The sequence below is a fragment of the Kickxella alabastrina genome, assembly GCF_025024165.1.
Source record: "Kickxella alabastrina strain RSA 675 chromosome Unknown BX661scaffold_1, whole genome shotgun sequence".
Lineage (NCBI taxonomy): Eukaryota > Fungi > Kickxellomycota > Kickxellomycetes > Kickxellales > Kickxellaceae > Kickxella > Kickxella alabastrina.
The window spans coordinates 1,661,798-1,688,840 of NW_026251472.1; the positions used below are offsets into that span (position 1 = coordinate 1,661,798).

The window sequence follows — 27,043 nt, forward strand, 5'->3', positions numbered from 1 at the left end:
AATAGACTGGTCAGTACTCAAATTGTAAGGCAAATCCAAGGTCTGCTCTGCTCAGAGTGACCAACGGTCGAGTAAGAATTGCCCCACAATGTTATTTTATCAAGTTACTCGCGTGTCGCTCAATTGCCAAACCGAGTATTAGCGCGATTTAATGCGTCCATCTTTCTACAGCCGCATAATAACAGGATCCTGTGATGATTCCAAATAGGGAATGTGCAAGAGGAGCGCTCCAGCTATAAAAAATATCACTGGCTGCTCACCTCCGCCATATCCTCATTGGCATCAGACCTGGTGCACTGATCCCGCATGCGCAAAACAAAACAAAAAAGCAAAACAAAAAGCCGTCAATGGAGACTGACTCTGACTCACCTTTGAACGGGCATCCTGTCCTCAGAAATCAATGACCGCACGAGTGCCAGCCGCTCTGCCATCGATACACGGCCAGTCTCGGCCGCCGCCAAGGGGAGCGCAGCGCTGCCTAGGTTGCCGTCGCTGCCACCACTACCGCCAGCCGAAGCAGACACAACAACATTTGGGCGGGCTGGAATGACCAGTGCGTTGCGCCACGCCGGGTCAGTAAATTCAGGTATCAGTGATCCGGCAGCATGCCAGCGCTGGAAAAGAAGCATGCCCAGCGCATTCCATGAGCAGCTTAAGGGGCTCCGCGATCGAATTATGCTGAACTACAACTTCGCAAGCAAGGTAAATCGATTTTCAGGCGAGAAAAGAAAAGCGTGTTAGCATTGTGATGGTCAGGCGCCAGTAAAAAATTGCAATTTCGAATTTGGAAAATCAAAAAATATAATCGTTATATTTGTGCGCGGCCAAGCATGCAATTTTCGGACATGTGAATTAGGCGTTTGATAACAATTAATGATGACCGCGTTTGGCAGTTGATTTTGACCCATCTTGAGCAAAGGCACTGCGAATAGACTGGCTCATTTTTATACAGTCAAAAACTGACAAGACAAAAAAATGTGACACGTTATTTTGTGACACATTAGGGTCTATAATCCGCAAGTGCATTTTTCTTATTCGGCATATGATGCGCGCCGAATTGACGCGGAGAAGAGAATAAAAAAGAATGCCCAGCTGTTAATAATGAACATAATGATTTGTCTCGTCAAGGCAGACCAGAAAACAAGAGCAAGCAACGGGCGTTGGTGAAATTGCACACAGGAAAACAGAAAACCAAATTATTGGGAATAATGCACTGGAGCTGCTACTGCTACTGCGGAATAAAAACAATGTGATTAAAATTGCTGCAGGTGCATCAAGAGAACAAGTGCCGCGAGTGCATGCCAGTACGCCATGGAGACGAGCAAAATCAAGAAAAAAAAGAAGACGCCGTGTTATATACAAGTGGATGATAATCAAACAGTTCTTCAAGACACATACAGAGCACAAACAGCTAGCAGCACTCGCACAACATGTGTTTTATGCAAGGGGAAAGGGATGGCAAATTGAAAATATACAATTGGAACAAACACTAGTGTTATTTCTGTGCGCGTTGCTGCTTGTCGAAATGCTAAAAACAGGTGCAGCTGACAGACAAAATTGACAATGCGCACAACATCAGCAGCACTCAAAAAATGATACACCAGACAGCTAGCAGCATATCTAGCGCCCATGCTCGCGACATGGTATTGCTGCACGCATATTGCACACAATATAACTTACATGTTGCCGAGTGGCCGGAGTGGGAAAATACCCGTTGTCAGGAGACCGGCGCTGGCTGGACGCGGGGCTGGTCATCACTGCAATTCGAAGAACCGAAGATGGCAAGTGCGGCGCCATAGTGCTAGACGCAAAATGTATGTCAGACAGCCGGGTGCCAACGACATCAACAGGGTCAATCCACGCAGACATAGCGACAGTGAAAAGGAAGCGTGCCACGCTGTGCGCCCAAGATCCGCCGAGTAGCCAGTGAAGCTGGCACTCCAGCTCTGCTGTCTCTACCAGGGCTGCCGGGTAAAGCTGCTGCTGCTGCTGCGAATACTGCGCTCGTGGCAGTTGAAGCGAGCTTTGTATGCGGTGATCCACCGGGCTCTGATAACGGTACGGGCTGTATGGCTGATAATGAATCTGCTTCTGGGGTGCGAGCTGCGATGATGCCACTGGCGGCGCCAAGTGGCCATACTGATATTGCAGTTTTTCTTGGTAGCGGAACTGTGAATGCTGGTAGTCACCTTCGCCATGGCCGCGATGGCTGCTGCTGCTGCCGCCGACGACGCTACCTACAGGGGCCCTGTGGCCCGAGGGAAATACCGACTGCACCTGTAGCAGCATGTCCGTGCCAGAATCAATGGAGCGCCCATCGGACAAGTAGCTGCGCGACTGGAATCGCTCACGCCGCGGGTATTTACGCAAAATCTCGTCCCATTTGGCCTGGTAGCGCGTTCCTTCTTTCGGGGATGTGAGTTCAGAGTTGTTTCCTGTCTGAATCCGCCAGAGGCAAATAACGCTGCCCATGTGGTCACGCAGAATGTCCGGCACGTAGCTCTTCTTGGTGTTGATTTTGTTGGCCAGGTCAATCTCAAACAGCCAGTCCAAATACGATATCAACTTATCTTCGGTAACGACAAAATCTACCTTGCATTCTTTGCAGTATCGCACCCACAGTGCCGCGCGCCACGCGTATATTGAGCGTGTCTTTTTGGATATAAACCCGCAGTTTTGGTACAACTCCTGCGAGTCTTTCAGATCTACATTGCATAGAGACGATATGTGTGTTCAGATTAAACATTAGCAGACAATCAAATATACAATATTGCAAACTCTAAATGCACAATATTTTCGTTTCATCTGAGAGCCAAAAATCACTATTCAGTTAAATATAGTGCCAATAAAACAACAAACAATGGAGGACAACTAAATTTATACAGTGGCTGTGGAACAGGATTTCGCGCATTTTTAGACAGGGAATTGTGCAATAAAAGAACCATTAAAACTATTGTATTAGAAAGATAGTAAAGAACATTCCAAACATAGAGTGGCGCGCTTACATGTGCCAAATTGGCACATGTATGTCTGGAACAAGCAACCAGCCCCTCTTTTTCATAACATTTTTGTTATTCCAAATCTGGATTCGGCTAAGCTCTCATTTTGGATACACATGTAGTTGATATTATTACGGCCAATGTACAAAAGAAAAACACCGGCTTTTATAAACCACGGCAATAATGCGGAGAAGATGCAATTTGTAAATGAATTCACAAAAATAAAGAGCCGAAATGTGATATACGCTGCCAACTAGCAATTGTACATGCTGATTAGTTCATCCGAAATGAGATGGAAATAAGCGCTGAAAACAGCACACAGGAAATTGTGAGTTTATGAGAAACCCTGCATTATGTTAACAATTTGAGCCAAATGATTTCCAAACAATAGCATAAAAGGCGACAAAGTGATGGCAACGTATCAAGTAATGTCAAGGCATGAGGATGTTTTTAAGGGCAGTAAAAGAAAAGCAACATGCACATGTTCTCATTAGTAAATTTATTTCTCACTGTACCTTGTTTGGTGTAAAGTCCCATTGTTGCTGAATACAGATGTATATGCGTGTGAACAGGTGTGTGCGAAAAATAATGTTTGGAGCACTAGAGGGCGTTAGGTGAACTTGATATGTGCAATTTGTTGTGTAATAACAGCAACAAAATGAAATAAAATAGGATGAGATGAGATGAGATGTGAAGAGAAAGGAAGAGGAAAAGAGTAGAGATGTGAGGGAAAAGAGAAAAGGCAAACTCTAAGAGTTTAGAGGTGACTCGCAAACGTTTAGAAGATAAAATGAACCCGAAAGCGCAACAAACAAAAAACGTAAAGGACTGACGCAAATAGTCAAGCAAGCTCGGCGAGTGCTGCAAGGATAATTAAAGAAAACAAAAAGTGACAAAGTGTCTGATGATGCAAAAAAGGAGGAAAAAGAGAGAAGAGCGAAATGTGAAATGTGGGGAAGCACTGCGCTATGCCAAGGGTGCGAGTGTCCCTTTTTTATATCTGGCAGAAATCTGGGCTAGAGAAACTAAATGGCAAAATTGCTGAGAACAAGTTTGATGTGATAACAATGCTGCAAGAATCGCGCAGTGCTAGCATGTAGAAGCTTAGCACAATAAGGCCGAGGAATTGTACGTGGAGCGGAATTTGATGACGGCCCTAATAGTGCTGCTGTGATTATAAATTGAGGCAGCGGCAGCTGCGCCTGTGGCTATGGATGTGAAGAAAAATGAAGCTGCTTGTAGCCTGTTCAGTCTTGGTTATATTTACAAACCAACAATCGACGATTGTATGGTGTGCGTAGATGTCCACACCAAAAAGCTATTAACCTGAAGAGGCTAATGTATGATGTAATAGGCGGCTAAAACTAGAAAAATCAAGCGCGTTGGCTTGCGTGCGCGCCAAAAAAGATCAGTATCAAAAGAGAAAAGGTTAAGCTACAAAAAAAGACAAAATGAAAAGGCCGTGGTCACTATTTTAAACTAATGTGTACTGAACTTTGGCCAAGGGCTGCAACGGTTTATATAAACAGAGCCAGAGGGGAGTGGGGAGGGGAGAGAGTGGTGGTTCGGAGGGGGTGGTTCGGAGGGGGGTGCTGGTGATGGTGGTCAGGTATTTTTAATCGGTCACCTTTTTTGTCTTTTTTTCTCTCCTTGTTGGCCTTCTTCATGCCCATACCAGCTGTTGCCAAATAGAGCAACAACAGCAGCACCCAAAAAAACAAGCAGCCATGCACAGAGGATGTTCCTAAAGCCATCTAATGAAATCCATTTGCATTTCCTACTAAAACTGGACCCTGCTGTGCGCACATTAAGATATTTTTGGTGGCAGATCGCGCGCCGAATAGCAATCTTTGAATTTTTGGCCATCTCCGTTACAATAGGCTGCGCGAGAGGGGAGAAGAGAGGAGGGGGTAAGGAAGGGCACGAAGAGGGTGGTTGCTTGCCTCCTGCGTTAATCCACCAAAAGATTTCGGACTGAAAAACGCTGCTCATTCATAGCTGCTTTTTGTTTTATTTTGGAACGTCCGATAACAGGTTTATTTTGCTCAAGTTTTTGCCAGCGCTTTTTTGATTTTATGGTTTTTTTGGCTAAAAGCTTTAAAACCGTCGACCGGCTGACTGATACGCCCCCCATTGGCAGGCGGTCAGGGGTGAATAAGAGCTGCCATGTACGCTGGTGTTGACGCTGATTCGCCAGTTTTATATTTATAAAAAATCATCATGAATCGCGGGCTTTGTGGGTGATAAGCAGCAACAAGGTTCAGCTTTGCACCAAGTCGGGTGCTGCTTATGGCAGCCAAGGTACTTGATTTCTGACAACTGATCGCCAATTGGCAGCAATATGAATTAAACTATTTTGGACATGTCTACATGCAACACCCCCATGTATGCAAATGGTACAAGGGTATTTCAAAACCAGACCATTGATCCTAACTGTATCTTGTTTACATATTGGGTGTTTTCCCGAAGAGCGCTCAATGTGTCTATTTATAAATAGCCCAGTCATTTATATCAGCAAACAGCATGCACTGCTTGGCCGCCGCGACAATTCGACCAAGACTGTATCTCGCACATTATCCGATATGTACGACTCACTTGCTGAATTGTTGGGATGCTGGATCGTTGGCTCACTGCACCATTGCACCTCTGCGCTGCTTCCAGAGCCGAGTCGCTATATCAAAATTGCTTTAATTCATTTAATTTTAATTTATAACAGTCAGCCCAGTCTGCAGTTTCCGCAGTTAGCTGAATTGCAGTGCGGCCCATTTTTGGTTGCAAATTTCAAAAGCAGGGGCTGCATGTAGAATTTTAGCAACAAAACGGTTTTTAATTCAGAAAGTCCCTTTTTTCACAGATCCTTTTTTAATTATTGTGAGCGAAGCAAAGCAGCGCTTCACTTAATGTAATTTATATGGCAAGTTCATTTTCCGCCGAGCGACACCTGTCAACCACCGGGCGCAAATCCTTCTCTGATCATACTTTCCTTTACTTTGGGTTTTCCATCATTTGCTGCTGTAATTGCTATTATTTTTATTTGTGCTAGTGGTAGCGTATCCGGTTTGTGTCTCTACAAAAAAGTCTTTTAATTTCTTGTGGGCATCCATTTTAGTTCCTTATTTATAATAGGGTGCATATGTGTATTCATGTCTCTACAAGCAAGTGTACTTTCATATACAAACATCTACTTTTGATGTAATCAAATTTAGAGTGGATATGCACCTTCACTTACGCACATGCTATTAAATTTTTCCAAAAGCAAGTTCTGGGCAACATTGTCGTATATATTTAAACAACAAATTGGCCGAAACATATCAGGTCGCGTGCCAATAGCACAATAGTGTTGCTGGTCATCTGCCACCTGTCCTTTGTAATGTTCAAAATACAAAATACAAAATACAAAATACAAAGAACAGGCCGAATATAACTTACCAACACGGCGGGTGAATTGACCAGCTTTTAAGTCACTTGGTGTTATTTGCATGTGTGCTGGCGGGCAGCATGCTTGCTAGATTTTCGCAGCTTTCTCCGCGCGTCGTGTGATAGCAACTACATGGCATCAGGAAAAAAAGCAAAATGGCCGTCGCTCACTTGGGCATGTAGTGTGTGTGCACTGTTTAATTGCCAATACGTTTGGAGGTTTATTTAAAAATTGTTGAATAGATTAGCAAACTAAAATTAACTAAATTGCGCCTCTCATAGCATCGTTGTCATCAATGTCAGTCATACCAAACATGCTGCTGTTGTCCGTAGAATCGTCGCCGCTTGACTCGAGCTTGAGAACATTTGAAATGTCTTCGATGGTTTTGGTTATGTCGCGTTCTGCGTTTGCCAGTAGCCTGTTGGCAGTTTTGTTGGTTGACCGGGCGCTTTTGATTTTTTTTCCGATTTCCGCTATTTCGGTCTGGTACGACTTTATATCGTCATGCAAATCAGTAGGGCAGCTCGACCAGTCCAACTGCTGCAAGGAACTATCAGCCAGTAAATTAATGCTGTTCTGCCTCTTCTCGATGTGCTTTAAATCCCGAATGTTTGACTTGAGGGACTCCTTCGCAGGCTGCAGGAAGTTAAGCATAATGGTTTGGAGCTTGTTGAGGTGGATAATTGCGTTGTCGCACCTGCGCTTCAAATTGTCGCGTTCCTTTTGCAAGCTGATGATTTCGACATCCTCGTTCCAGGACCCGGTGCTCACGACAGTAGATGACACCTCGGTCCCACGCGCAGGCTCAGCCTCAGCACTGTTATCGGCCACGTACTGAACCAGCGTCTCAGTCCATTGTGCGTTTGGTTCATCAGAAGGCCAGGCTTCATTGCCCGACTCCTGCAACGGATCACCAGCCACGGGTTCGTCCCCGAGAGCGGTTGCCTGGTCAATCGCAGCAGCAGCTCGACTATGACTATTTCTCTTGCTGTTGTAGTTATCCTCAATCGGCTCCTCCTCCTCATACTTACCGTCCATAGTCTCGTCGTTAGTATGATCAACATCTTGGTTTTGCTCTTGCCCGACAACGTCATCCAATACACATTGGGCGTCCGTATAGGCAGATAACCCAAACCCGAAACCCAGCTCACCGGCGGCAACTGCGCCCTGCTGACCCCGCAGGTCTTGGTGTTCGGCAACGCTGTGCTCGTTGTCGCTATCAATACAAATGACACCAATGTCATTGACGGGGGTTGGTGAAGATGCCAGCGGTGAATTACCTCCAACGGAAGATTCGCCGACACCAATAAAATCAGCAATATCTGTAGTGTTTACGCGTTTGATCCTCTTATGCGGCTCCATGTGCGTTTTTTTCTTGGGCGTCGATGTCGGAGATGACAGCAATTCGTCGCCAAAGGTGCTGTGTCTACGCTTTTGAGGATCCATGGACTTTATCATACTTTTCATTTTTGTGGGGTTTGTCAAATCGGACGCGAGCGCGAGCGCAGACCCAAGCGCAGAAACGGGCTCGAATGCCGATTCAACAGCGGATGTGTGCAAGTAATGTGCTGCTTCGGGTACCACTCGAGTCAAAATAATATCTTTTGGCATATTGAGGGTTAGCGACAGAGCCTCAGCCTGCCATGCGGCCTCACCTATCTCCTTCGAACAGTTGGCAAACAGCGTCGACTGGAAAACGGCTGAGGACATCATTGCGCTTCCGCGAAGCATTCTGCGGTAGAATTTCACATCAAACAGCAGCATCATGTCTTGCAAAAGAACCAACCGCAGAGTATTGAGCACCTTGCAGAACCCTGCCAGCGATTTGTGCCAGTCGCTCTTGTTGCCTTCGCCCTCGTAGAACCTGAACGTAACTTCGTCGTCGAGAAAGGGAAAGATCAAATCCTTCAGCTCATTTTCCACAACGTACTGCCGCCGCGGAATGTCATGAGGCTTGTTCGACGAAAAGTCATCGACTCCTGCATTCACAGACTGTATCATTGGGAACACGCTGCTGCCCAAGACGTGATGATCCATAGTAATGCTGTTCGCTGTCGATAAGGTCCGCTTAAATACGGACGACTTTGTAATCATATCTGCCATAACACTGAAGGAGCGTCGGTACATGCGCTTGTACGACTGTGTGCTGCCGCTCGATACCTTCAAGTATTCCTCGTACTGGTCACCGCATAGATATTTGAGCTGGTCGTCACGCATCTCAAATTCGCTGTCGTTGGTACCAAACAAGAGTGTTTCCCTCCACGAGTCGTCCCTAAAGTTCGGAAGCGGCTCCTTCAACACGTGCCACTTGTAGAAGAGTAGCATTGACAGCGCGTTCCATGGGCATTGTACGGCGAGACTGTGCCTAACAAGCTCAACCTTGGGATGGGCGATCCGGTTGGCGCTCTTGCTTCGCCGCAACCGAGCTACGCCCTCGACATAATCGTCGTCGTTGTCGTCTAAAAAAGCGGTGCATCTGATCTTGGCGCTATCGATGACAATGCACTCAGTTCCCGGGAACGCCGACTGAGAGGTAGATATTCCGAGCAACAGCGACCCAAGAGAGATGTTAAATATGACATCAGAGTCAAGCCAAGTCGAAACGGAAAGCAAGTGCCATAGGCGCATCTTGAGACTGCAGTAGGACGACCTCCGCAAAAGGATGCAGTTGAGCAGCACGTCACTCTCCTTTATGAATACCCGCCATTTCTTGTCGCTCTTCGCCAGCTCCAGCTCTCGAAACTCGCCGCACAAATCAGTCTTGTGCTTTCCAAAGCTCGAATATACTGCCAGTGGTTCCCCCGGGTCTCTTGAATCCAATTGAGGCAAACCAACAACCTTTTCTGGGGCCGCAATGTCTAGAGCGTCCTCGTCGTCACAGCTCGCGTGGAAAAGCATTGGGGTAGCCGCAGGCACCAATCCGAAAGCATCACTGGGCGCAACAACTTCGGCATTGGGCTCGCTTGACTTGCCAAAAGGTGTAATATGGTAGATCTCGTTAATCCGATCCTCAACATGCCTGCCAATGGGCTTAAACGACTCGTTGAATATCTGCTTGCGGCGCCGCCTGTTGCAGTCCGCAGGAACGCGCCAAACTGTCCACAAAATAGCTAGTCGCGTTTGTACAGACAAAAAATGTGATCTCGCAGAGTCGCACTGATCGCCCTGTGTCTGCTCGAAGAGGTAGTCTGCATACTCCAGCAGGCGGGTTTCGTCGCAGGTCTCGTCCGAATAGTCGCTCCGGCTGCGGCAATACATGTACCAGGTCTGCAAAAGGTTTGCCTTTGGGTCCACTGAGTCTCCGGAATCGAACAGGCGCATTGTGCAGAGTGCCTTGCCGTAGTCCTCTACCAAAGCCGAAGAGTTAGAAAAAAACAGGGAAATGCAATGAGAATTAAGAATTACGGACAAAATGCGCGTGTTGTTTTTGTTTTGGTCTGAATGCGAGACAAGGCGCTTTATGGCAAACAGCAAACAGCAAAAATAAACACACACCTTTGTCCGCCATAGTCTATTTGAGAAATATAGTTATCACGAGCTCTTCAAATGACAAAAGCGAGTGAAATTAGAATCCAACAACTGAATAAAAAAGAAGCAAAAAAAGCAACTTGGCGCCAAAAGGTTGAAAAACCACAGAAGAATGCAAATAAAGAAAATGGAAAAAGCGTGATTGGACGAAACGCGAAAACGGGCCAAAAGTATTTCGTCATGATCGATACACTAGTGAAAATGTATTAAAATCTCTAGACATCTATAGCGAAAGTCCAGGTTTTTAAGCGGGTGATTTTCAAACCCTGTTTTTCCACGCAATAATTCATCATCAGAGTCAGCTGAAGCCGAGTCTACAGCGGCACCCGAGACTTTGCGCACACGCTTGGGCTTGGCCTTTGGCTTGAGGAAATATCCATCTTCCCCTGCTTCTTTTGAAAAGAAGCAGCGAACTGATTAGTATCGTCAACCATAGTGGGCTATTGCCACTAGTTTCTAAACACTTTATCTGGGAGAAGGATGCCGGTCTGCAGGATATTTGTAGCCTCATTATTTTCTTTTAGTGCAATGCCTTTTGATCAGTCCCGTGCTGCCCTTGGAGCTCGCAATAGAAAAACCTAGGTGACAGAAAAAGTCAAGCACAGCCTCGTCAGTTGCTGGACGATTTGCTTACACCCGTGTTTATATTCCTGGTTGTCTGTCAACTGTAACTGTTTTTAACTTGAAGTTATTGTGTTATTCTAGAAAGGTCATTGAATAAGATTAATTTGAAAGTAAAAAATACGAATAGTCGTTAAAGATAAAAAATAAAGTACAGAGTATAAAATGGTATCAAGAGCGAGGGTAAAATATTGGCTGGATCAGTGGTACAGCGGTAGTTCAGCTTGTGCGAGCTTGTTACATCTGGACCAACCGCGGAATGTCAAACTTCATCTGCTCGGGCCAGGCCCTGTGGGCTGCCGACAGGTATCCAATAACCGATTTGATCTCAATGTCGTCCGCCTCAGCTTCCACAGGAGTGCGAGGGCTGGATGGGCGAGAAGTCATGCGCTTGCTGCGTGCCTGCTGGGCGCTCACTCCCGACATAAAAATGTAGTCTGGCACAGCGGTATCCATTTGGTGGTATTATAAGTGGCTGTATGGGTAGATGCGCGAGGCGTAAAAGGGGTTGCTTGTCAGCGATTTTGGTGGTTAAATAAAAGGAATATGAAGAGCACTGTTGATGAAAAATAACTTTAAACTGGCAGCAGTGTACTGCGGTATTTATATCGTAGAATGCTTGGCGCTTGGAATGGCAAAAAAATTATATTTGCAACCATCAAAAACAATATTGCCCAATTTGGCGAGCCAGCCCAACGCGCACAATATGTTTATTTCAGAAACGGAGAACCGCTGCGCTGGCAGATTAATTATGTTCCCAATTTGTCATTTTTCCGCTTTAGGGGCAAAAAAACGTTTGAAATCAAACGCCCAAAGCCTCTCGATAAACAAACTGATCGGTGCTATTTTTGGGGCAAGTGGGCTGAAATTAGATGCGGTTTGCCGCATTTTTCGAAGAAATCAGCGCCTGAAAACACATGCGACCTGGCTTTTGTCAGCCTTATCTCTTTTTGCTGCGCAGCTTTTTTTAATCTTTTTCTGCGGCGCTGCAGCGGCCGAAGCTGACGAAATATTTGTCCGTATTTTTTAGCTTCAAAAAAGCCTGTTTCTTGGACCACACGCAATATATTTTTTTGCATGGTTGGCATCCACACTAAAGCAGGAGGCGTGGCTTTGGTGCGTTACATTATTTCTGAATAGCTGCACCCATGCTTGCTTGTCTGTTTTTCGCGTATTATCCGGCAGCTCAACCACAGGTGTTTTGCATATGTGCAATTCGCAAAATTGCTGGGGTTGTGGGCGAACAAAGCTCCCGTTTTGGATTTTGTGCCTCGCTCGGATATCTCCTCTGCCCCCAATTAATTCCAGATCTCGATAAAACCTCGAGGCAAATGCTGAAAAAGTGTGGCTTTTTATATTGACACTGCTATTATTGATGCCAGTCATTTTTTCGTATATCATTGTCACCTGTTTGCAATTGGTAATATTGCCTGCAACAAAGCAGTGGTACATTCAATGTCATTGTTGATGCAGAAATGCCAATGAATCATCTAAAGTAGGAATTAGGCTAAAAGAGAGTTATCGCCACACTTTTTTTGCTACACAAAGTTAGGTCATTATTTAGTATACAATGTTTGTTGTAAACAATTTACAATTGAAATAGCTGGAAGTACGAAAGTATTACAAAATCAAAATATAATTTGAAACTAGGCGATAATAGCACAAACAACAACAGGATTTTTTTACTATTTTGTTTATACTTTAGATATAGGCTTTATCGCATACATATGACCAACGCGCTCAATGGAGACAAGCCGTGCCTGTTTGCATTGTGACCGCACATCATTGCCACGGACGATAGTCGAATGCACGTGTCGAATATTATTGTGTTGGTCAATGTCGGTGACGCAGTTGTTGTCCCGGTGGCTGCTCTTGTACCTGTAGTCGCTTGTATCAACAAGCAATCCGTGTCGTTTCACATTTCCGGAAACGGGCATGGCCTCATAGGCAGATACCACTACAGCGGCAGTTCTAGAAGATATGATTGCATCAGCAGCAAAAGGACGATGAGGACTACTGCAATCGGTCCCACCAACTCGATGAAACCCTGCATGAGTGTGTTCCCGCTTGAGCAGAGACCAGTCGCAGCGCCCAAAAGCAAATCTGCCTAATTTGGGTGCAAAGTCCGCCAGCTGTCGATCGCGGCTAGCTAATTTCCTGATTTGGAAAAACTTTGCTATTTTGTCTACGGCTTTTTTCAGAAGCGGTAGTTTTTCAAAACCTATATTAGGACGCTCCGCCCGGCGGACAGGACAAAATCCCGTCATCCATCCTTCGCTACTGCTCTCATCACTGCTGTAATCGGTCGCGTCGACTGGCAAGGGTTTGTTTTTGTAGCGCTGCCAATAAGGGAGACCTGAATACGCACCACTGATGCCAAGCGACGTTGATTGCGGCAACGTGCCAACTCGGACTATATTTGTGGTTTGCGAGGCGGTTGGAAGCTGCACAGGCGTAAAGTCGATATTTTGCGCCGCAACCAACGTGTCGCCACTGCTGCTGCTGTATTTTCTGCCTAAGTCAGGGATGGTGTTAAATCGGTGACACCGACCCCTCCTGTTAACTGCCGCTTCCGCAGAAGTAAAGTCACACACCGCTGTCGTTTGGTTGAAGGTGTCGCGCCGGAACATATCAATGGACATTCTGTACTTTTTTGATGTAGTTCACCTAGATGGTAGTAGGGTCTTCTCGGTATACTTTTTTAGTTAGAAAAAGGCAGTTGCTGTGAATTTGTTTATTTAAGAAGTGTATGTGTTAATTTTGGTGCGGAAAGTTTTAAGACGGCCGTTTATTCGCTTTTATATGGAGAACAGGCGGAGTGGTTTGATTCAGATGACAATAATGATGTTGATGAAAGTTGTGCTGCATGTACAACACGAATATGATAACTATGCACTATTTTGTAACATCTTTAAAACAAGATGTTTGACAACAGAGCGTCGAGTGCAGGGGCTTACCACAAAAATTGACACGCAATGGCGGAATAAAAATTCACTTTGTATGCCATTTTGTATATTCGGTGATAGTTGAACTTGCCATCCATATGGTGTTTCGAGTAGCATATATACACGTTTTAATACATGGAGGCAAATACTAAATGCGGAAAGTACTAAATATTTTAACATTTATAATGCAAATGAAATGCCCACATTCACTCGCTTGGTTTATTAACGTGCATGTCACGCACAGAACTTTTAATTCACGTCTCATAAATATGATAATATTGGTTTTTTTGGCCAAGAGTAGCCATCTATCCAGTTTGCCTGTTTTTGCGTGCTATTGGATAAATAAGAATTGTCAAAAAAATATTTGGAACGTAGAGTCATGAAATCTTTTTTGCGCTCTAATTGGCGTTTGTCGAATCATTTATCCTTGGCCCATGGCGTATGCCGTTGGGCACATCTGAATTGAATACACAAAAGCGTGCTCATTGTCCAAACCGGTTTGCAATTCAAAGTATTTATAGCAGCAATTCAGCCTGGCATTAGCGTGTCTAAAAATAAACACCAGACCACGCCAACAGGTCTAGACGGTCTAGATGTCGATCATCTACCCAATTATTGCCAAAAGCGAATATTTTTTACTACAACTAAAATTTTGTATTCAGAGTTGGCGACAGGGACTGGTCTCCTCGAGGACCCTTTCTAGCTTTCCGGAAGCCAAGGTATTGCTTTGGGCCAATTATAGTACAGGTTGCACATTTGCGCTCAAATGGTCAACCGTAGGATGCTGCTAAGAGCCTAGAAAGAGCTATTGGGCTCAAACAGGAGCTACTTGTGGATTGCCTTTTCCTTTTCTGATTATTTACAAACCAAACTTGAAAAGCAAGGTTCAAATGGCATCATTTTTCAAGCTGGGCGTAAATGAAAGGACGCCTTTGTAGCTGCAATTATCCTTTGCCAATTTTCTTTGTATTCCAACTTTTAAGAAAATAAAATTGAAAGCGTGAGGAAATAAGCTGCTGTGCATTTTTTCCCCGGTTATTCGCAAATTGTATGTCTGCTAGGAAAATAAATGGCAAAGTGCGGGTTTACTTTTATATATAAAGTCTGCTGTTTCCCGCTATCCATTGTAGCGTCCTTAGTATCACTCAACACATCTCCCCCTTTTGCCTCCTCACATTCAAACTTGCATTTTAATACTCTTTCTCATACAAGCTAACGCCCAAACTGTACTACATTATCCGCCTTTTTTATTTCATTATAACATTTTTTATTCAGCATAAACTGGTTTTCTGATATCTCTTACGATTTTCATATTTCATTTTTAACTTTATCGCGATACTTTTCCAGTTTCGTTTTCCATCAACAGGTTTTTCTTCCATCTTCAAGCAAATGTACAAATTAGCTGCACTTGTTGCCGCCTTGGGAAGCATGGCTGTATTCGCTATGGCCGACAGCACTTGCAACGAGTTTTCACCCTGCTACCGCGAGGGCTACTGCGACACCGGACCCATGTTCTGCATGTGGGGTCTCTGCAACGAATCCAAGTCTTACAACTCTACATCCTGCTGGCCAGCTGAGGGCTGTATTAACGACACTACAGACTTTACAAGCTCGAGCGACGTGGTTCCCATTAAAAGCTACACCGGCAACCCAAACACCAACCCTTTCGTCTCCATATTTGAGCCCAACAACGCTGCTGTTGAGGATGGAAATCTTGTTCTTACCATGAACTATGACAAGTCTCAGGACAAGGGCTTTGGTACGACTGTCTCCGCCTCGAACACCATCCACTACGGCAAAGTCACCGCTCGCATAAAAACAGCTGCCATTGCCAAGGGTACTGTCACTGCCTTTATCATTCGCAACGACCAGACTGGTGACGAAATTGACTTTGAGTGGGTCGGCAAATCGCCCAACCTTGTTGAGACCAACTTCTTCTACCACGACATCCTGGACTACGGAAACAGCGCCTACTTTAACATTGGCAGTGACAGCTCGGCTGACTACCACGACTACACTATTGACTGGACTCCCGACTCGGTCACTTGGATTGTCGATGGCGTTTCTCTCCGCACTCTGCTCCGCAAGGACACCTACGATTCTGACGATAGCGTCTATAAGTTCCCTGCTTCTGCTGGCCGCGTTGGCTTTTCCATTTGGGATGGTGGTAACTCTGGCGCTGAAGGAACCGCAAGTTGGGCTGGTACACCAACCCCCTGGACTAGCTCGACTGTTTACAAGATGTATGTCGATTCTATCACCATTGAGTGCAATGCTGACACTAACCCAATTGTGCCTGTATCGTCTGAGCCTGCTTCTGCCAGTGAGTCTAGTACCACTATTAGCTCTATGAGCAGCAGCAAGGTTGCTTCTACAACTTTGGTTGAAAACTCAATCATCTCTGAGACTATTTCCAGCGATGACGGTTCTTCTATCTCCGAGACTGTTTCCAGCGATGACGATTCTTCTATCTCCGAGACTGTTTCCAGCGATGACGATTCTTCTGCCTCCGAGACTATTTCCAGCGATGGCGGTTCTTCTGTCTCTGAGACTGTTTCCAGCGATGACGGTTCTTCTATCTCCGAGACTGTTTCCAGCGATGACGGTTCTTCTATCTCCGAGACTGTTTCCAGCGATGACGATTCTTCTGCCTCCGAGACTATTTCCAGCGATGGCGGTTCTTCTGTCTCTGAGACTGTTTCCAGCGATGACGGTTCTTCTATCTCCGAGACTGTTTCCAGCGATGACGGTTCTTCTGCCTCCGAGACTGTTTCCAACGATGACGGTTCTTCTGTCTCCGACGAGAGCTCTACTATTACCCCAGCTGACTATACTTCTACATACTTGGATGGTGTCTCGAATATAAATTCATCCGACAGCAATGTCAGCACAAGTCCCACTGGTGATATCAGCTCCAATTCGGTTGAAAGCCCAGTCTCCAACAAAAAGTGCCACATTGTTACCATTACGCGTGCTATATAATTTTAAAATTTTTTTGCTTTTATTATATTATCTACCAATCTATTTCCATATCAAAATACCAAACAGTTATATACAAACTGATGTAGTATGTAAATTTTTTTCATGATAATAATATATATTCTTCAAAATACGAAGGTTAATTTACAAAATATTTTTGGCAACTAGGTGTGTAAATGCCGTTACAAATTGACAAGACGCGGGCGGCTTTGGGAGATGATTCCGTGCTCGCTCACACTCATTCTTTTGACTCCATTGTAAATCACCACCCCGTCGTCATCATATTCCTCTATTGCCAGGGCACGGAGCTGTGCCGAGTAGCTCTCGTGCAAATAACTGCGCAAATACGGTGAACACGGCGTGGTTGGCGACGCAGAGCCCACTGACGAGGGGGCGTATGACGAGCGAGTGTTTATGCAATGGTTTCCAGTCATTGTCGAGCATATTTTGAAAGATGGAATATCGATGGGTTGAGGCTGAGGGTGTCCTTCAGGGGCCGGGTGCTGTCGATTCGGCTTTGCTATGTCATGTTGGAAACTGAACGAGTCAGCGGTCTGTGGTATAGAGAACTTGAATCCTCCTTGGCGCCGGCTCTGGGCAGCATATCCTTGGCGAGCCAGAATCATACACGTGTATTCGGAGGGAACAACAAACGAGTCCATGTAAAGTATTAAAAATATATAAAGTACATAATTACATCAGTAAAATGAGATGGATACAAAAATGCAAAAAATAAAAACAAGCTTCGAGTTGCGGTATTTATACAAGTGCGGGTCAGACCTGCACTCTAATTTTCCGCAACGGGGAGCATCACTTTTTTGCTTGTGTTATGTGACATCGTCGTATTTACATCATCGTCGATTTTTATATGACAAATAAAACCGTGTTTGAAGAATGATGCACCGAAATAACAAGTAAATAGAGTGCTGTTGATGTAACGCAATGCAATGCACTCGAAAAACGACACGCGCTCCACAATGCATTTGCTTTTTTATTTGTGAACTAGTTTTTTGTTGTTGTAGCAAGGCGCACCACATTCAAACAAGCCAAATAAAGGCAGTATGCATATCACAGCCCTAAACGACCACACTTATATATTCTCTCCGTATTTTCCCGCATCATTTTGCTGCCACCAACATAATTGTTATGTGTAATTAACGTAATTCTTTTGAAAAAGATAGAAACTTAAGAAATAAAAATAGTGAAAGTAGTGCCGGGCGACTGACAAGATATGGACGCTCAGATTGCAATATCGGTCGGAGACCCAGACCCCTCAGGAATCATTTGTTGGAGATTCCGCGCAAGAGTGGTATCCACGCTGGCAAGGAAGTTGCGGATAACAGCCCGATCCGCCTCCCTGGCAGTCTTGATGGCATTAATGACACACTCGATAAGAAGCACCATTGGTGCAGCAAACTCCTCGGGATACGGGGGCTCAAATTGCAACAACATGCGCTGGATAAAGTAGACCAACGTGCTCTCATCAATTACCTCGGCCTTTTGACTAAAGTACCGAATAACGGGCACTGCAAAGTTGAGCTTGGCCAGCACACACATATGCCGAATCGCCACCTTTTGCAGTCTGATTTGCTTTTCAAGCATAAAGCTGGGCACCTTGGACTCAAAGGTGTCCTTGTAGACATCGAACACAAGAGGCTTGAGCAGTGGGTGACGGTGTGCAATCTCCTCTAGCATCACCAGTGGGACAGGGGCCTCATTGCCGTCAAAGTAAGTGCTAAAGTAGGCGTAGTTGTCGTATGTCAGAATATCCTTAATCCATAAAACAATGACACGCGCCAGGACGGGTGTATCAATCCACTCGAGGATCCTGCGGATGTTGCGGCAAAAGGTGGTCTGGATGGGGCGCACGGGCAGCGTCTCGCGCAATGTCTTCATATGGGCGACAAGGCTATTCAGCTGCACCTCACCGATCTGTTTGTAATTGTCGTCCGTGCACAGCGTCGCGCAGGCAATCAGCCACATGTGCTTGTCCATGAGATCCGCGCGATCGTTCTGCGCTGTAATGCTCCAGAGATGGCCAAACGTCTGGTTGATGATCGGAACCAGTACGCGATCGCTGCGCAGGACATGCAGCGGCGGTGGCTCCGCCCTACTAACAAATGCCCCGTGGTACATTTTGTACAGGATCATCACGTCGCCTGGCGACGCGTATGAGGCCTGGATAATGGAAGTTACCGCGCCTGCCACTCGGTCGTCGCCATTTAAAAGAAGGCCTTCGAGAAGAAGTCTAAAATGCACTGCGAGCTGTGGCCGGTTGTACTCGTTGAGCATAAATGTCTCCAGCTCGTTTTCAATCCGCTTGACGGGCTCGGCAGCGGCACCCAGCTTCTGGCGCACCTGCGCCAGCACATACTGCGCGATAAAGTACGTGTGCTCGCTGCGACAGGCTGTTTTGATCAGCTCGTCCATGTGCTCCTTGATGTTTCCATCGTCGGCAGAGGCGAGTTTCTCGAGGCACTCGACGAGCATGGGATAAAAAACGTGAGTGTGCAGCGTTGCCGAGTTCAACGACGTCATCTCGGCCTGGTACCCCTCATCGGCGATGCGTTGGAGCGCCGCGCTGACCATTGCACTCTTCGGATGCTTCTCGCTGAGCCGGTAGATGGTTTTGCGCCAAATTTGATGTGGGATCATATCCTCGATGTATCCCGGCAGCTGCTGCGTCTGCTCATATTCGGCGTCCGCCTTGGCTGTATCAAACGCCTCTACAATCTTGCGGCTGACCGTCTCGAGGATGGCTGTTTTGCCCTCTGCCCCGTATGCACCCATGATATCGCGATCTACCATGTTGGCCATTGCAGCCGTGCCTTCGTAGCTGGATATGAGCAGATTCATGATGTTGAACGGCACGCCGCCCGCCTCCAAGTACTGATCGGCGAACTGGATGGTCGTGGGCTCCATGATAGAATCTACAAGTTATGAACAAACAAAATAAACAAAACCTTTATTAGTATACATTTTATGTCGATGTCATTGGCCTTGGCCTTAGTTTTTTTATCTATTTGTAATTCAGAGTGCGTGGCAAAAAAACTAAGTGCACAAAAAACAAACGACACAATCTCTCAATTTCACTTGTACCAGTTTATTGGTGACAGTTAAACATTATATACAATTAGCGCAAGAGGATATTACGCGACGGCAAATTCCGGTGCGTGTTTTTCTTCTCGCAACGTTAAACGTGATAATTACCAAGCTTGCAAAACTCATTCTTCGACTCCTCTTGGGCCAGTCTCTTTCGGTCTGCCTCTGGCAGTTCAGGCCTGCCACTGCCGGCGTTACTGTTACTCGCGTATGTTGACATTCCCTTGTAAAAAATGTCTTTGGTTTGTGGTTTGCACCCCTCTATGCCGTATTATTTGGCAGATATCAGCACACACAAAAAACAGTGCTGGCAGGGGTATGTACGATAACAAAGAGTATAAATGTACAAGCAAAAAGCTACGAAAAGGCGCGTAGTCGAGCGATGATCTGTTGTCTGGTTGTTGGATAACTCCGCGTAATCGTGATCGTGGTTGTGGTCGTGTTCAGTAACTGTCTCGGTATCAGACTGGATTCCAAGAGTAAAAATTATGCGCTTTTGTCCACGCGTCTGCTGCTCTGTGTGTATAAAACGCGAAGCAGTGCGCACGTAATAGTCTGTTGCGGGTGGGGGTACTTTTATACAATGAAGCGTTATAAACCAAACGTTACGCGCTTTCTGGTCCGACCAGACAAATTGGGAGCTAGTAAACTTTGCTGTTGCTGCTGGTTAAGTGTCCACGGGCTATCGTCTGTAATTTTACCGCCCAAATAGAGAAAACAAGAGGAGAAAACTGTACAAATGGTGTCAGTTGACTGGCTGTGCGCTGTGCCTTTTGGTGTGCGATGTTAAAAATGAAAATGTAAAGGCAAGGAAAAATAAGAAAAGAAAATCCAATTTTGTTAGATTTAAAAACGAAAGAAAGACAAGAAAGACGAAATAGTGCAAGTTACAAGCATGAAGTCTAATAGGTTCTGTGATAGCGCCGCCGAGTCCTCTGTTTTCCCTCTTATTTTTCGTTATTTTTCTGTTCTTAATTCCGTGTGGCGCAAACATAGCAGAACCTGGGCTTAAACCAAAAAAAACTTTAGCGAGCCTGAAATTGCACTGCCGCCGATCCGGCTCGATTCAGCTCGTTCGACTCGATGCTTTGGCAAGACACCGATGTCATCATTAACTTCATGCAACTGCGCGCAGCAAGAGCAGGCGAGCGTGTGACCCAGCTGGACTTGCGCTTGCGTTTGGCAAGCTTGCTTTTATATGCTTTGTTAGATTCTTTTTTAAAAAATCAAACGCACCATGATGATGGTGAGAGACTTTGCGAGCTCACATCCACAACACACATGCTCACGCATACTCATACGCATAAGCACGATTTCTTGTGTATAAAACGAGCGGTGTATCCTCTCTCTCATCTTGCGTCCCCACTCAACTGTCCATACTTTCCACTCCTTTATATTGCGCTAAGCACATCAACACTAACACCAACACTAACACCAACACCAAAATAAAATCGAAATCAAAATTAAAATCAAAATTATATTTTATCTGCATTTGAACATGCCATCATCATCTTCGTCGTCAGCAACCATGCCAAGCCTTCTCAGCATTTTCAAGTCGCTTGAGTGGGTTGACGACAATATCTGGGATCTCACTGGCCTTCCCGATACCTTTGTCAACCTTTTGTTGTACTGCGGCGATATTTGTCGCGACAAGGCCAACACGCAGGTCCACTTCATGGCAGCATCCGAGCTGCTGAGCATCGCAGACCGTCCAAAATCAAGCTACGATATCGACGGTCCCGCTGCTTTGAAAAATGCCATCAAGCTTGCCACCAATGATCCCGTTGTTGCAAGCTCTTTGGCCAGCCTGTGCGACACATACTATTTTCTCCGATCGCTGGTCATTTTTGAGCTCGACGAGCAGAGCTTCACTAAACTGGTCGAACTTCTAAAAATCGACGGGGCAGACGGGCAGGACGAAGCTCCCGCGTGCACCCACGCTGACGTTGTCAATTCGCTTGACGCATACTTAGGCCAGCTCGAGGCCCAGTATCCAGGAATCAAGGTGTTTGCAAACTGCGCCATGCTTGAGGCAAACATTGCCCAAGAGTTTGGCGCGGGCTACAAGCTTCTGTATGGTCTGCGCTGCGAACTGCCAGCCGACGGCGAGCTGTACATGGCCACACTGCGCTGCATTGTCGACAGCATTCGGCAAAATGCTGACGTCATGGAGATGATTGTCAATGCCCGCTGTTTGTACCAGGGCTTGCTGTCTGAGCATTGGGCGGCTGCTTGCAACGCGATCTGGGAGCTGCAAAATGGCCATGACAGCGCGGATCAAGACGCATTCATAAACGATAGCGATTATGATGATGACGAGCAGCAGCTTGCCGCCGACCACACGGATGCTGCGAGGACTCGGACTTTTGGTGTTGCGGCAAACTGAGTTATTTTTGGGCCATTATGTAGCTTTGCCCTGGCTACCCTTTCCGATGTGATCAGATTAACCCAGATCAATTTATTATGCCACAATCCTTGCCACAAAAATGAGTGGGGAAAAAATTGTTGATGATACGCGTGCTAGCCTTGCTCATGCCACTTTTTTCGACAAACCCTGATTTCGTTCGCGCTTTTTTTACGTGCTCGTTCACAACCACTACCCTTTTCAACTTGACCAATTTTTTCTCTCGTTCAACCCGAGTCTTGGTTCATGCACCACTTTTAAACGTACTTTCGTTGTTTTCAATTATTTTTCCTTAGTCACAAATTGAATACTTAAAACATTTTGCTTTTTTCTACCGTGCAATCGCAATCATTTATATTCTCATTTGTAATTTGTTTTCTTTCCACCCCCATCAAGCTCTCTTGCCGATCCAATTTTATTCTATCACTATTTTATTTTTTATACAAACCGGCAGCAAGCATTAGCGGCAACAGTAGCGTCAATTTCAATCGCAACTCACGAATAATAAAGGAGAGGGACAGCTGTGTGAAAGCCAACATAATATTGTTTTAAAATACAACAATGGACGCAAACAAGTTCAATCAGCCGAATGGAGACATTGAAATCAGCCAGCCTCCCGCTGACACCGTGACCGAACTTGCATTCAGCCCAAAGGCCAACCTTTTGGCCGCGTCTTCATGGGACAATGAGGTAAGGAACACAAAAACTTGCCTGACGACAAACCGCAAAAGGCCTTGCTTCGTTGCTTGTTTTTTATGTACCATACTGACTCGCGTTGCTAGCATTTTATTTACAAATTTGAACACCCCTCTTTTTTTGAGTGATAATGATAGGTGCGGATCTGGGAGATTCAGAACAACGGCACTTCGATGGGAAAGGCCGCTTACTCACACGAGGCGCCGGCGCTATGCTGTGTGTGGAGTCGGGTACGTAGTTGACAATGGCTTGTTAGACCAGGCTGTGGCGGAATAAAGCCAGTATGTATAAACCAACAGTCAATGTCACGACTTGATTACTAACATTAAGTGACAATATCTTCCATTTATTTTTTTTGCTTATTTGTGGTGTAGGATGGCACAAACGTTGCATCTGGAGGAGCCGACAAGGCTGGGCGCATGATTGACATTGGTACAGGGCAGAGTATTCAGGTTGCGCAGCATGACGCGCCCATCAGCTGCATCAAGTTTGTCGAGGCCGAGAACGCGTCGCCGATCTTGGCGACCGCTGGGTGGGACAAGGTGCTGAAATATTGGGATTTGAGGCAGCCATCACCGATCGGGACTGTGAATCTTCCGGAGCGCGCATACGCCATGGACTGCAACAACCCCATGTTGGTGGTGGCCACGGCCGAGCGGAAGATTGTGATATTCGATATGAACAACCCGACGACACCATTCGAGACCGCCGAGTCCCCCTTGAAATGGCAGACGAGGACCGTGTCGTGCTTCCCCAACAAGGACGGCTATGCAGTCGGGTCGATCGAGGGCAGAGTGGGCATTCAATACGTGGATATCAAGGACAAGGAGAAGTGCTTTTCGTTCAAGTGCCACCGGGAAAACAAGGGCCTCGAGTCATTGGTTCACTCTGTCAACGCGATATGCCATCACCCCGGATTCAGCACTTTCGCGACTGCTTCCAACGACGCATCGTTTGCGATCTGGGACAAGGATGCCAGGCGAAAGATCAGCTCTCACGCCAAGCTTGGCGGGCCGATTGTGAGCGCAGCATTCAATGGCGATGGCAGTCTATTTGCCTATGCGCTGGGCTACGACTGGTCGAAGGGATACAAGGGCAACACGAGCGACATCAAAAATACAATTATGCTTCACGCCGTCAGCGAGCAGGATGTCAAGCCGACGCCAAAGTGAGCTCCCATGCACACGCCGGAGCAAAAAGAAGCGATATCGGGATCGAAGTGACATGAATTTGCGCTGCTGGTGCATTTTTGATATCTTATGCATTCATTTTAGCCAAGGGGTTAACGAATTGATTTCTATATTTGAATTATCAACATCTTATTACCAACAATCACTGAAGATGAAGGTACAGCTGTTTTCTACTTGTTCGCTCGGCTTCAGTAATGTTACAAATCAAAAATCAAAAAATTGATTTGGCATCAACACAATTGTTACTGCGAAGCACATGCAAAGAATTGCTTCCCCCCACACACGGTCCGCAAAGTCAAAACGTTTGCTTAAAACGTTGAATGCAATGGAATTTGATCATTTTCGTAAATATGCGTGTGTAAAATCAAAAAGCGTTGGGAAAACGTTGGCGATAGTTTTAATTTTTTTGCGTGTAAAAAACTAAAGTTGAAAACAAAAAACTGAAGCAAAAAAATGGTTCTGCGACAAGGACTGCCTCACTACACAAATTCCCAGCCTTGTCTGTCAGTTTTCCAGCCCTAAGCATCCCAGAAACCAACAAACCACTGTGCCAGTTTTGCTCACATTTTCATCCCGAAAAATAATAATATCGCGCTATCTTCTTTTGCTCTCTTCGGTTCGAAAATAATTTCGTTTACCTCCCGGCATCATATTGCATACCTCTTTCGGTTAATATTTCTCATAGAGATGTGTCTTCAAAATACAGAGCCTCCACACTGATACACCTTGATACAACTACAATAAACCCTCTCGCCCACGCGTTATATTAGTTTATTATATTCCTTGCCGCTCCTTGTTTATTTATTTTATATTTAAACATATTTTTCGTTCACACTTCCCGTCAACCTACTCTGCCAATTTTGCGCCAAGGCAACTTTTATTCATATAATTAATACTATTTTGTATATGACCTCTGCGGACACTGCTGAAGCCATGCCTCCTTACGAGCGACAGGCATCCAATTTATTCGACTTCCCTGCGCCGCCAGATCAGCCGCCCGTCCTAGTGCTGCGCCCGGTGCAAACGCCCGACTCTCAGTACCCCAGCAGAAGGCTCAGCGCGGTTGAAGCAAGCCCGCCGGGCTCGCCCAGTCCGACTGATACGGTCAATTCAAAAAGTCCGTTCGACATGTCTTCTGGCCTGAGTATGAGCAAATTCAAGCGCTTTTCTAAATCCACTACCTCCCTGCCAATGATGGCGGGATATCACGGCCACGGCATCGCCAATAGTATCCATCTCGGCGAGTACCCGTTACCATTGTATAGCAGCAACCCCTACGACTCTAAGCTTCTATTGCCGCCGCCGCCGCCGCCGCCGCTGTTGAAGCTCAGAGCTGTTAAGTCGCAGTATAACCTGAAAAGCACGGAAGAGTGCGGACTGCTTTCTGATTCGATTTTCTCGATGGTCAGCAAGGCTGAGCCGATGGCCGATATTACTGACCTGCTGACTCCAATCGAGTATCAGTCGTTCGAGTCAGACATTGGGAATTCGTCGGGAACCATCACACTCGTTTCCCACACTCATGGGTCGTCAACAGGGTCCAATGTCAGCCAGGATTGTCATACACGCGGACCAATCGACCCGGATGCCATGGCTACCTCCAGCGACGGCAGAAGCGTGCAAGTCCAGCTACCGATATCCGTCCCTCGCAAGCAAAAGAGCATGGCGCAGCTGGAGGCACAGTCCAAAAACCGCAACTCAATGTTTGTCTCGGGCACACTCCTTCCGCCAATAGTCATGGGCAGCAGTGACGAGCTGTCGCAGCAATTCTCGTGGTGCCAGAAGGATCCCGTCGACACACAGCTGGACAAGCGTGTCCATCGCACATCCCGCTACCTATACGACGTCCCCAGTGGGTCGTCGGGCGGCGGAGTGCACAACACTTTGTCCAAGGCATTTCAATGGCCGCAGCGCATCGGGCGCAACTCATTCAAATCCTCAGATAGACTCAACAACACGGTCGTTGACCATCACAAGATATACGACATCTACGAAGAGTCAATTTGGCACACCACCAGCACCTCGCATATGGGATCGGGCTCGGGAAATGCAGCACCCACTAACACAGCGTCGATTGGCAAGGGCGAGGGGAGATTGAACGGTCTGGGCACTTTTGCCAGCACGCACTTGCGGTCCCTGCGCTCGGTCGCGTCGTCCTCTGGCCTGCTACCCTGGCGTCTGATGAAGTCGGGAAAGCCGCAGACAGGAAAGTCTCCACGAAGCAAGAACGTCGATTGGGAGTGCTCAAGCTTGTTCTCAAGCTCTGTATACAGCGACAGCGACTCGAGCATCGCACTGTCTGCAGTGCACAGAGATATGCGCTCTGACAAGAAGCCCACGCGCAAGCCATCGATAATCCAGATGTTTGTTAAAAAAGCCGGGCTTGGTGGATTACTGAGCCGCTCGGTCAGCTTCTCCAAGGTCAATTCGAGGTCCACGACGGCTCTGCGTGGCACACACGGTGGCTTTGATGCTGGCCCAGTCATGGGCCCACTGGGAAAAAGTGTTAGGCATAAGCATAGCTTCCGGTTTGCCACCGCCATGCGTCAGGCCAGTAGCTTGCTGAAGGGCTCGCTTAGGGTTGTCGAGAAAAAGCGCGCGCCAATTCCTGAAGATGAGTCTGACATTGTTTCAGCGTACCCAGCCGACTCGGTTCATGGGCGTGACCTAGACATGTACTTGTCCAGGTCAGCGTATCAGTCGCCAGAGATTTCCGCACCAACAAACTCGGCCACCGTGTGCAACGAAGAAGACGAAGGCAACGATGAGAGCGAGCTTGAGAGGTCGGCCGATGATCGTCGTTCGTCAAAGTATGCGCCGCCCAAGAGGCCGTCCTACCTCGGTCTGCATCGCAAGGCCGCCGCTGCCGAGGGCAAGAGCGAGGGCGAGGGCAAAAACAGTGGTGCTAGTGGCGATAGTAATACAAAACAACAGTTGTATTCGGGGAGCGGCGATGACACAATTATCCAACATCAGTCATCTCATCCAACTCCTGCATCTGCTTCTGCTGGCGGCGCTGCAGCCAGGCTGCGCCCAACGCAGTTTAACTCACCGTTCACCACTCTGCCCTACGGTGCGTATGCGCAGCTAAATCAGCTTCGGGGCCGGGCGGATGGCCCTACGTAAAGGTGGTTAACAATAACCAAAATTGCAGTATTAAT

The 27,043-nt window shown here is 46.5% G+C and overlaps 10 protein-coding genes across 10 annotated transcripts; 6 read left to right on the top strand and 4 right to left on the bottom strand.

The window, feature by feature from the left end:
• Positions 1 to 1,124: 1,124 nt before the first annotated feature.
• Positions 1,125 to 3,954, bottom strand: BX661DRAFT_10282 (uncharacterized protein). Its single transcript, XM_051532401.1, has 2 exons — positions 3,515 to 3,954; positions 1,125 to 2,705 (listed from the first exon to the last, which is right to left on the bottom strand). The coding sequence occupies exons 1-2, from the start codon at positions 3,534 to 3,536 to the stop codon at positions 1,621 to 1,623; spliced, it is 1,107 nt and encodes a 368-aa protein (XP_051395440.1). The 5' UTR covers positions 3,537 to 3,954; the 3' UTR covers positions 1,125 to 1,620.
• A 2,652-nt stretch (positions 3,955 to 6,606) lies between these two features.
• BX661DRAFT_176007 (uncharacterized protein) lies at positions 6,607 to 10,025 on the bottom strand. The gene has a single exon (XM_051534234.1). The coding sequence runs from the start codon at positions 9,736 to 9,738 to the stop codon at positions 6,679 to 6,681; it is 3,060 nt and encodes a 1,019-aa protein (XP_051395441.1). The 5' UTR covers positions 9,739 to 10,025; the 3' UTR covers positions 6,607 to 6,678.
• BX661DRAFT_10372 (uncharacterized protein) lies at positions 9,851 to 10,199 on the top strand. The gene has a single exon (XM_051532406.1). It carries the CDS (start codon positions 9,964 to 9,966, stop codon positions 10,153 to 10,155), a length of 192 nt encoding a protein of 63 aa, XP_051395442.1. The 5' UTR covers positions 9,851 to 9,963; the 3' UTR covers positions 10,156 to 10,199.
• Positions 10,200 to 11,541: 1,342 nt separating this feature from the next.
• On the top strand, positions 11,542 to 11,941 carry BX661DRAFT_176011 (uncharacterized protein). The gene has a single exon (XM_051534235.1). It carries the CDS (start codon positions 11,715 to 11,717, stop codon positions 11,925 to 11,927), a length of 213 nt encoding a protein of 70 aa, XP_051395443.1. The 5' UTR covers positions 11,542 to 11,714; the 3' UTR covers positions 11,928 to 11,941.
• Positions 11,942 to 12,260: 319 nt separating this feature from the next.
• On the bottom strand, positions 12,261 to 13,208 carry BX661DRAFT_168228 (uncharacterized protein; the record flags this gene model as incomplete). The annotated part of the gene is made up of 1 exon (XM_051533410.1): positions 12,261 to 13,208. One exon carries the CDS (start codon positions 13,206 to 13,208, stop codon positions 12,261 to 12,263), a length of 948 nt encoding a protein of 315 aa, XP_051395444.1.
• A 1,746-nt stretch (positions 13,209 to 14,954) lies between these two features.
• On the top strand, positions 14,955 to 17,031 carry BX661DRAFT_195608 (concanavalin A-like lectin/glucanase domain-containing protein; the record flags this gene model as incomplete). The annotated part of the gene is made up of 3 exons (XM_051537965.1): positions 14,955 to 16,445; positions 16,869 to 16,925; positions 16,984 to 17,031. The coding sequence occupies 3 exons, from the start codon at positions 14,955 to 14,957 to the stop codon at positions 17,029 to 17,031; spliced, it is 1,596 nt and encodes a 531-aa protein (XP_051395445.1).
• Positions 17,032 to 17,729: 698 nt separating this feature from the next.
• On the bottom strand, positions 17,730 to 19,412 carry BX661DRAFT_168230 (TH1 protein; the record flags this gene model as incomplete). Its single annotated transcript, XM_051533411.1, has 1 exon — positions 17,730 to 19,412. One exon carries the CDS (start codon positions 19,410 to 19,412, stop codon positions 17,730 to 17,732), a length of 1,683 nt encoding a protein of 560 aa, XP_051395446.1.
• Positions 19,413 to 21,090: 1,678 nt separating this feature from the next.
• BX661DRAFT_195610 (uncharacterized protein) lies at positions 21,091 to 21,978 on the top strand (the record flags this gene model as incomplete). Its single annotated transcript, XM_051537966.1, has 1 exon — positions 21,091 to 21,978. One exon carries the CDS (start codon positions 21,091 to 21,093, stop codon positions 21,976 to 21,978), a length of 888 nt encoding a protein of 295 aa, XP_051395447.1.
• A 290-nt stretch (positions 21,979 to 22,268) lies between these two features.
• BX661DRAFT_10405 (Poly(A)+ RNA export protein) lies at positions 22,269 to 24,049 on the top strand. The gene is made up of 3 exons (XM_051532407.1): positions 22,269 to 22,686; positions 22,830 to 22,922; positions 23,067 to 24,049. Exons 1-3 carry the CDS (start codon positions 22,558 to 22,560, stop codon positions 23,862 to 23,864), a joined length of 1,020 nt encoding a protein of 339 aa, XP_051395448.1. The 5' UTR covers positions 22,269 to 22,557; the 3' UTR covers positions 23,865 to 24,049.
• A 739-nt stretch (positions 24,050 to 24,788) lies between these two features.
• On the top strand, positions 24,789 to 27,008 carry BX661DRAFT_168233 (uncharacterized protein; the record flags this gene model as incomplete). The annotated part of the gene is made up of 1 exon (XM_051533412.1): positions 24,789 to 27,008. The coding sequence occupies one exon, from the start codon at positions 24,789 to 24,791 to the stop codon at positions 27,006 to 27,008; it is 2,220 nt and encodes a 739-aa protein (XP_051395449.1).
• Positions 27,009 to 27,043: the final 35 nt, after the last annotated feature.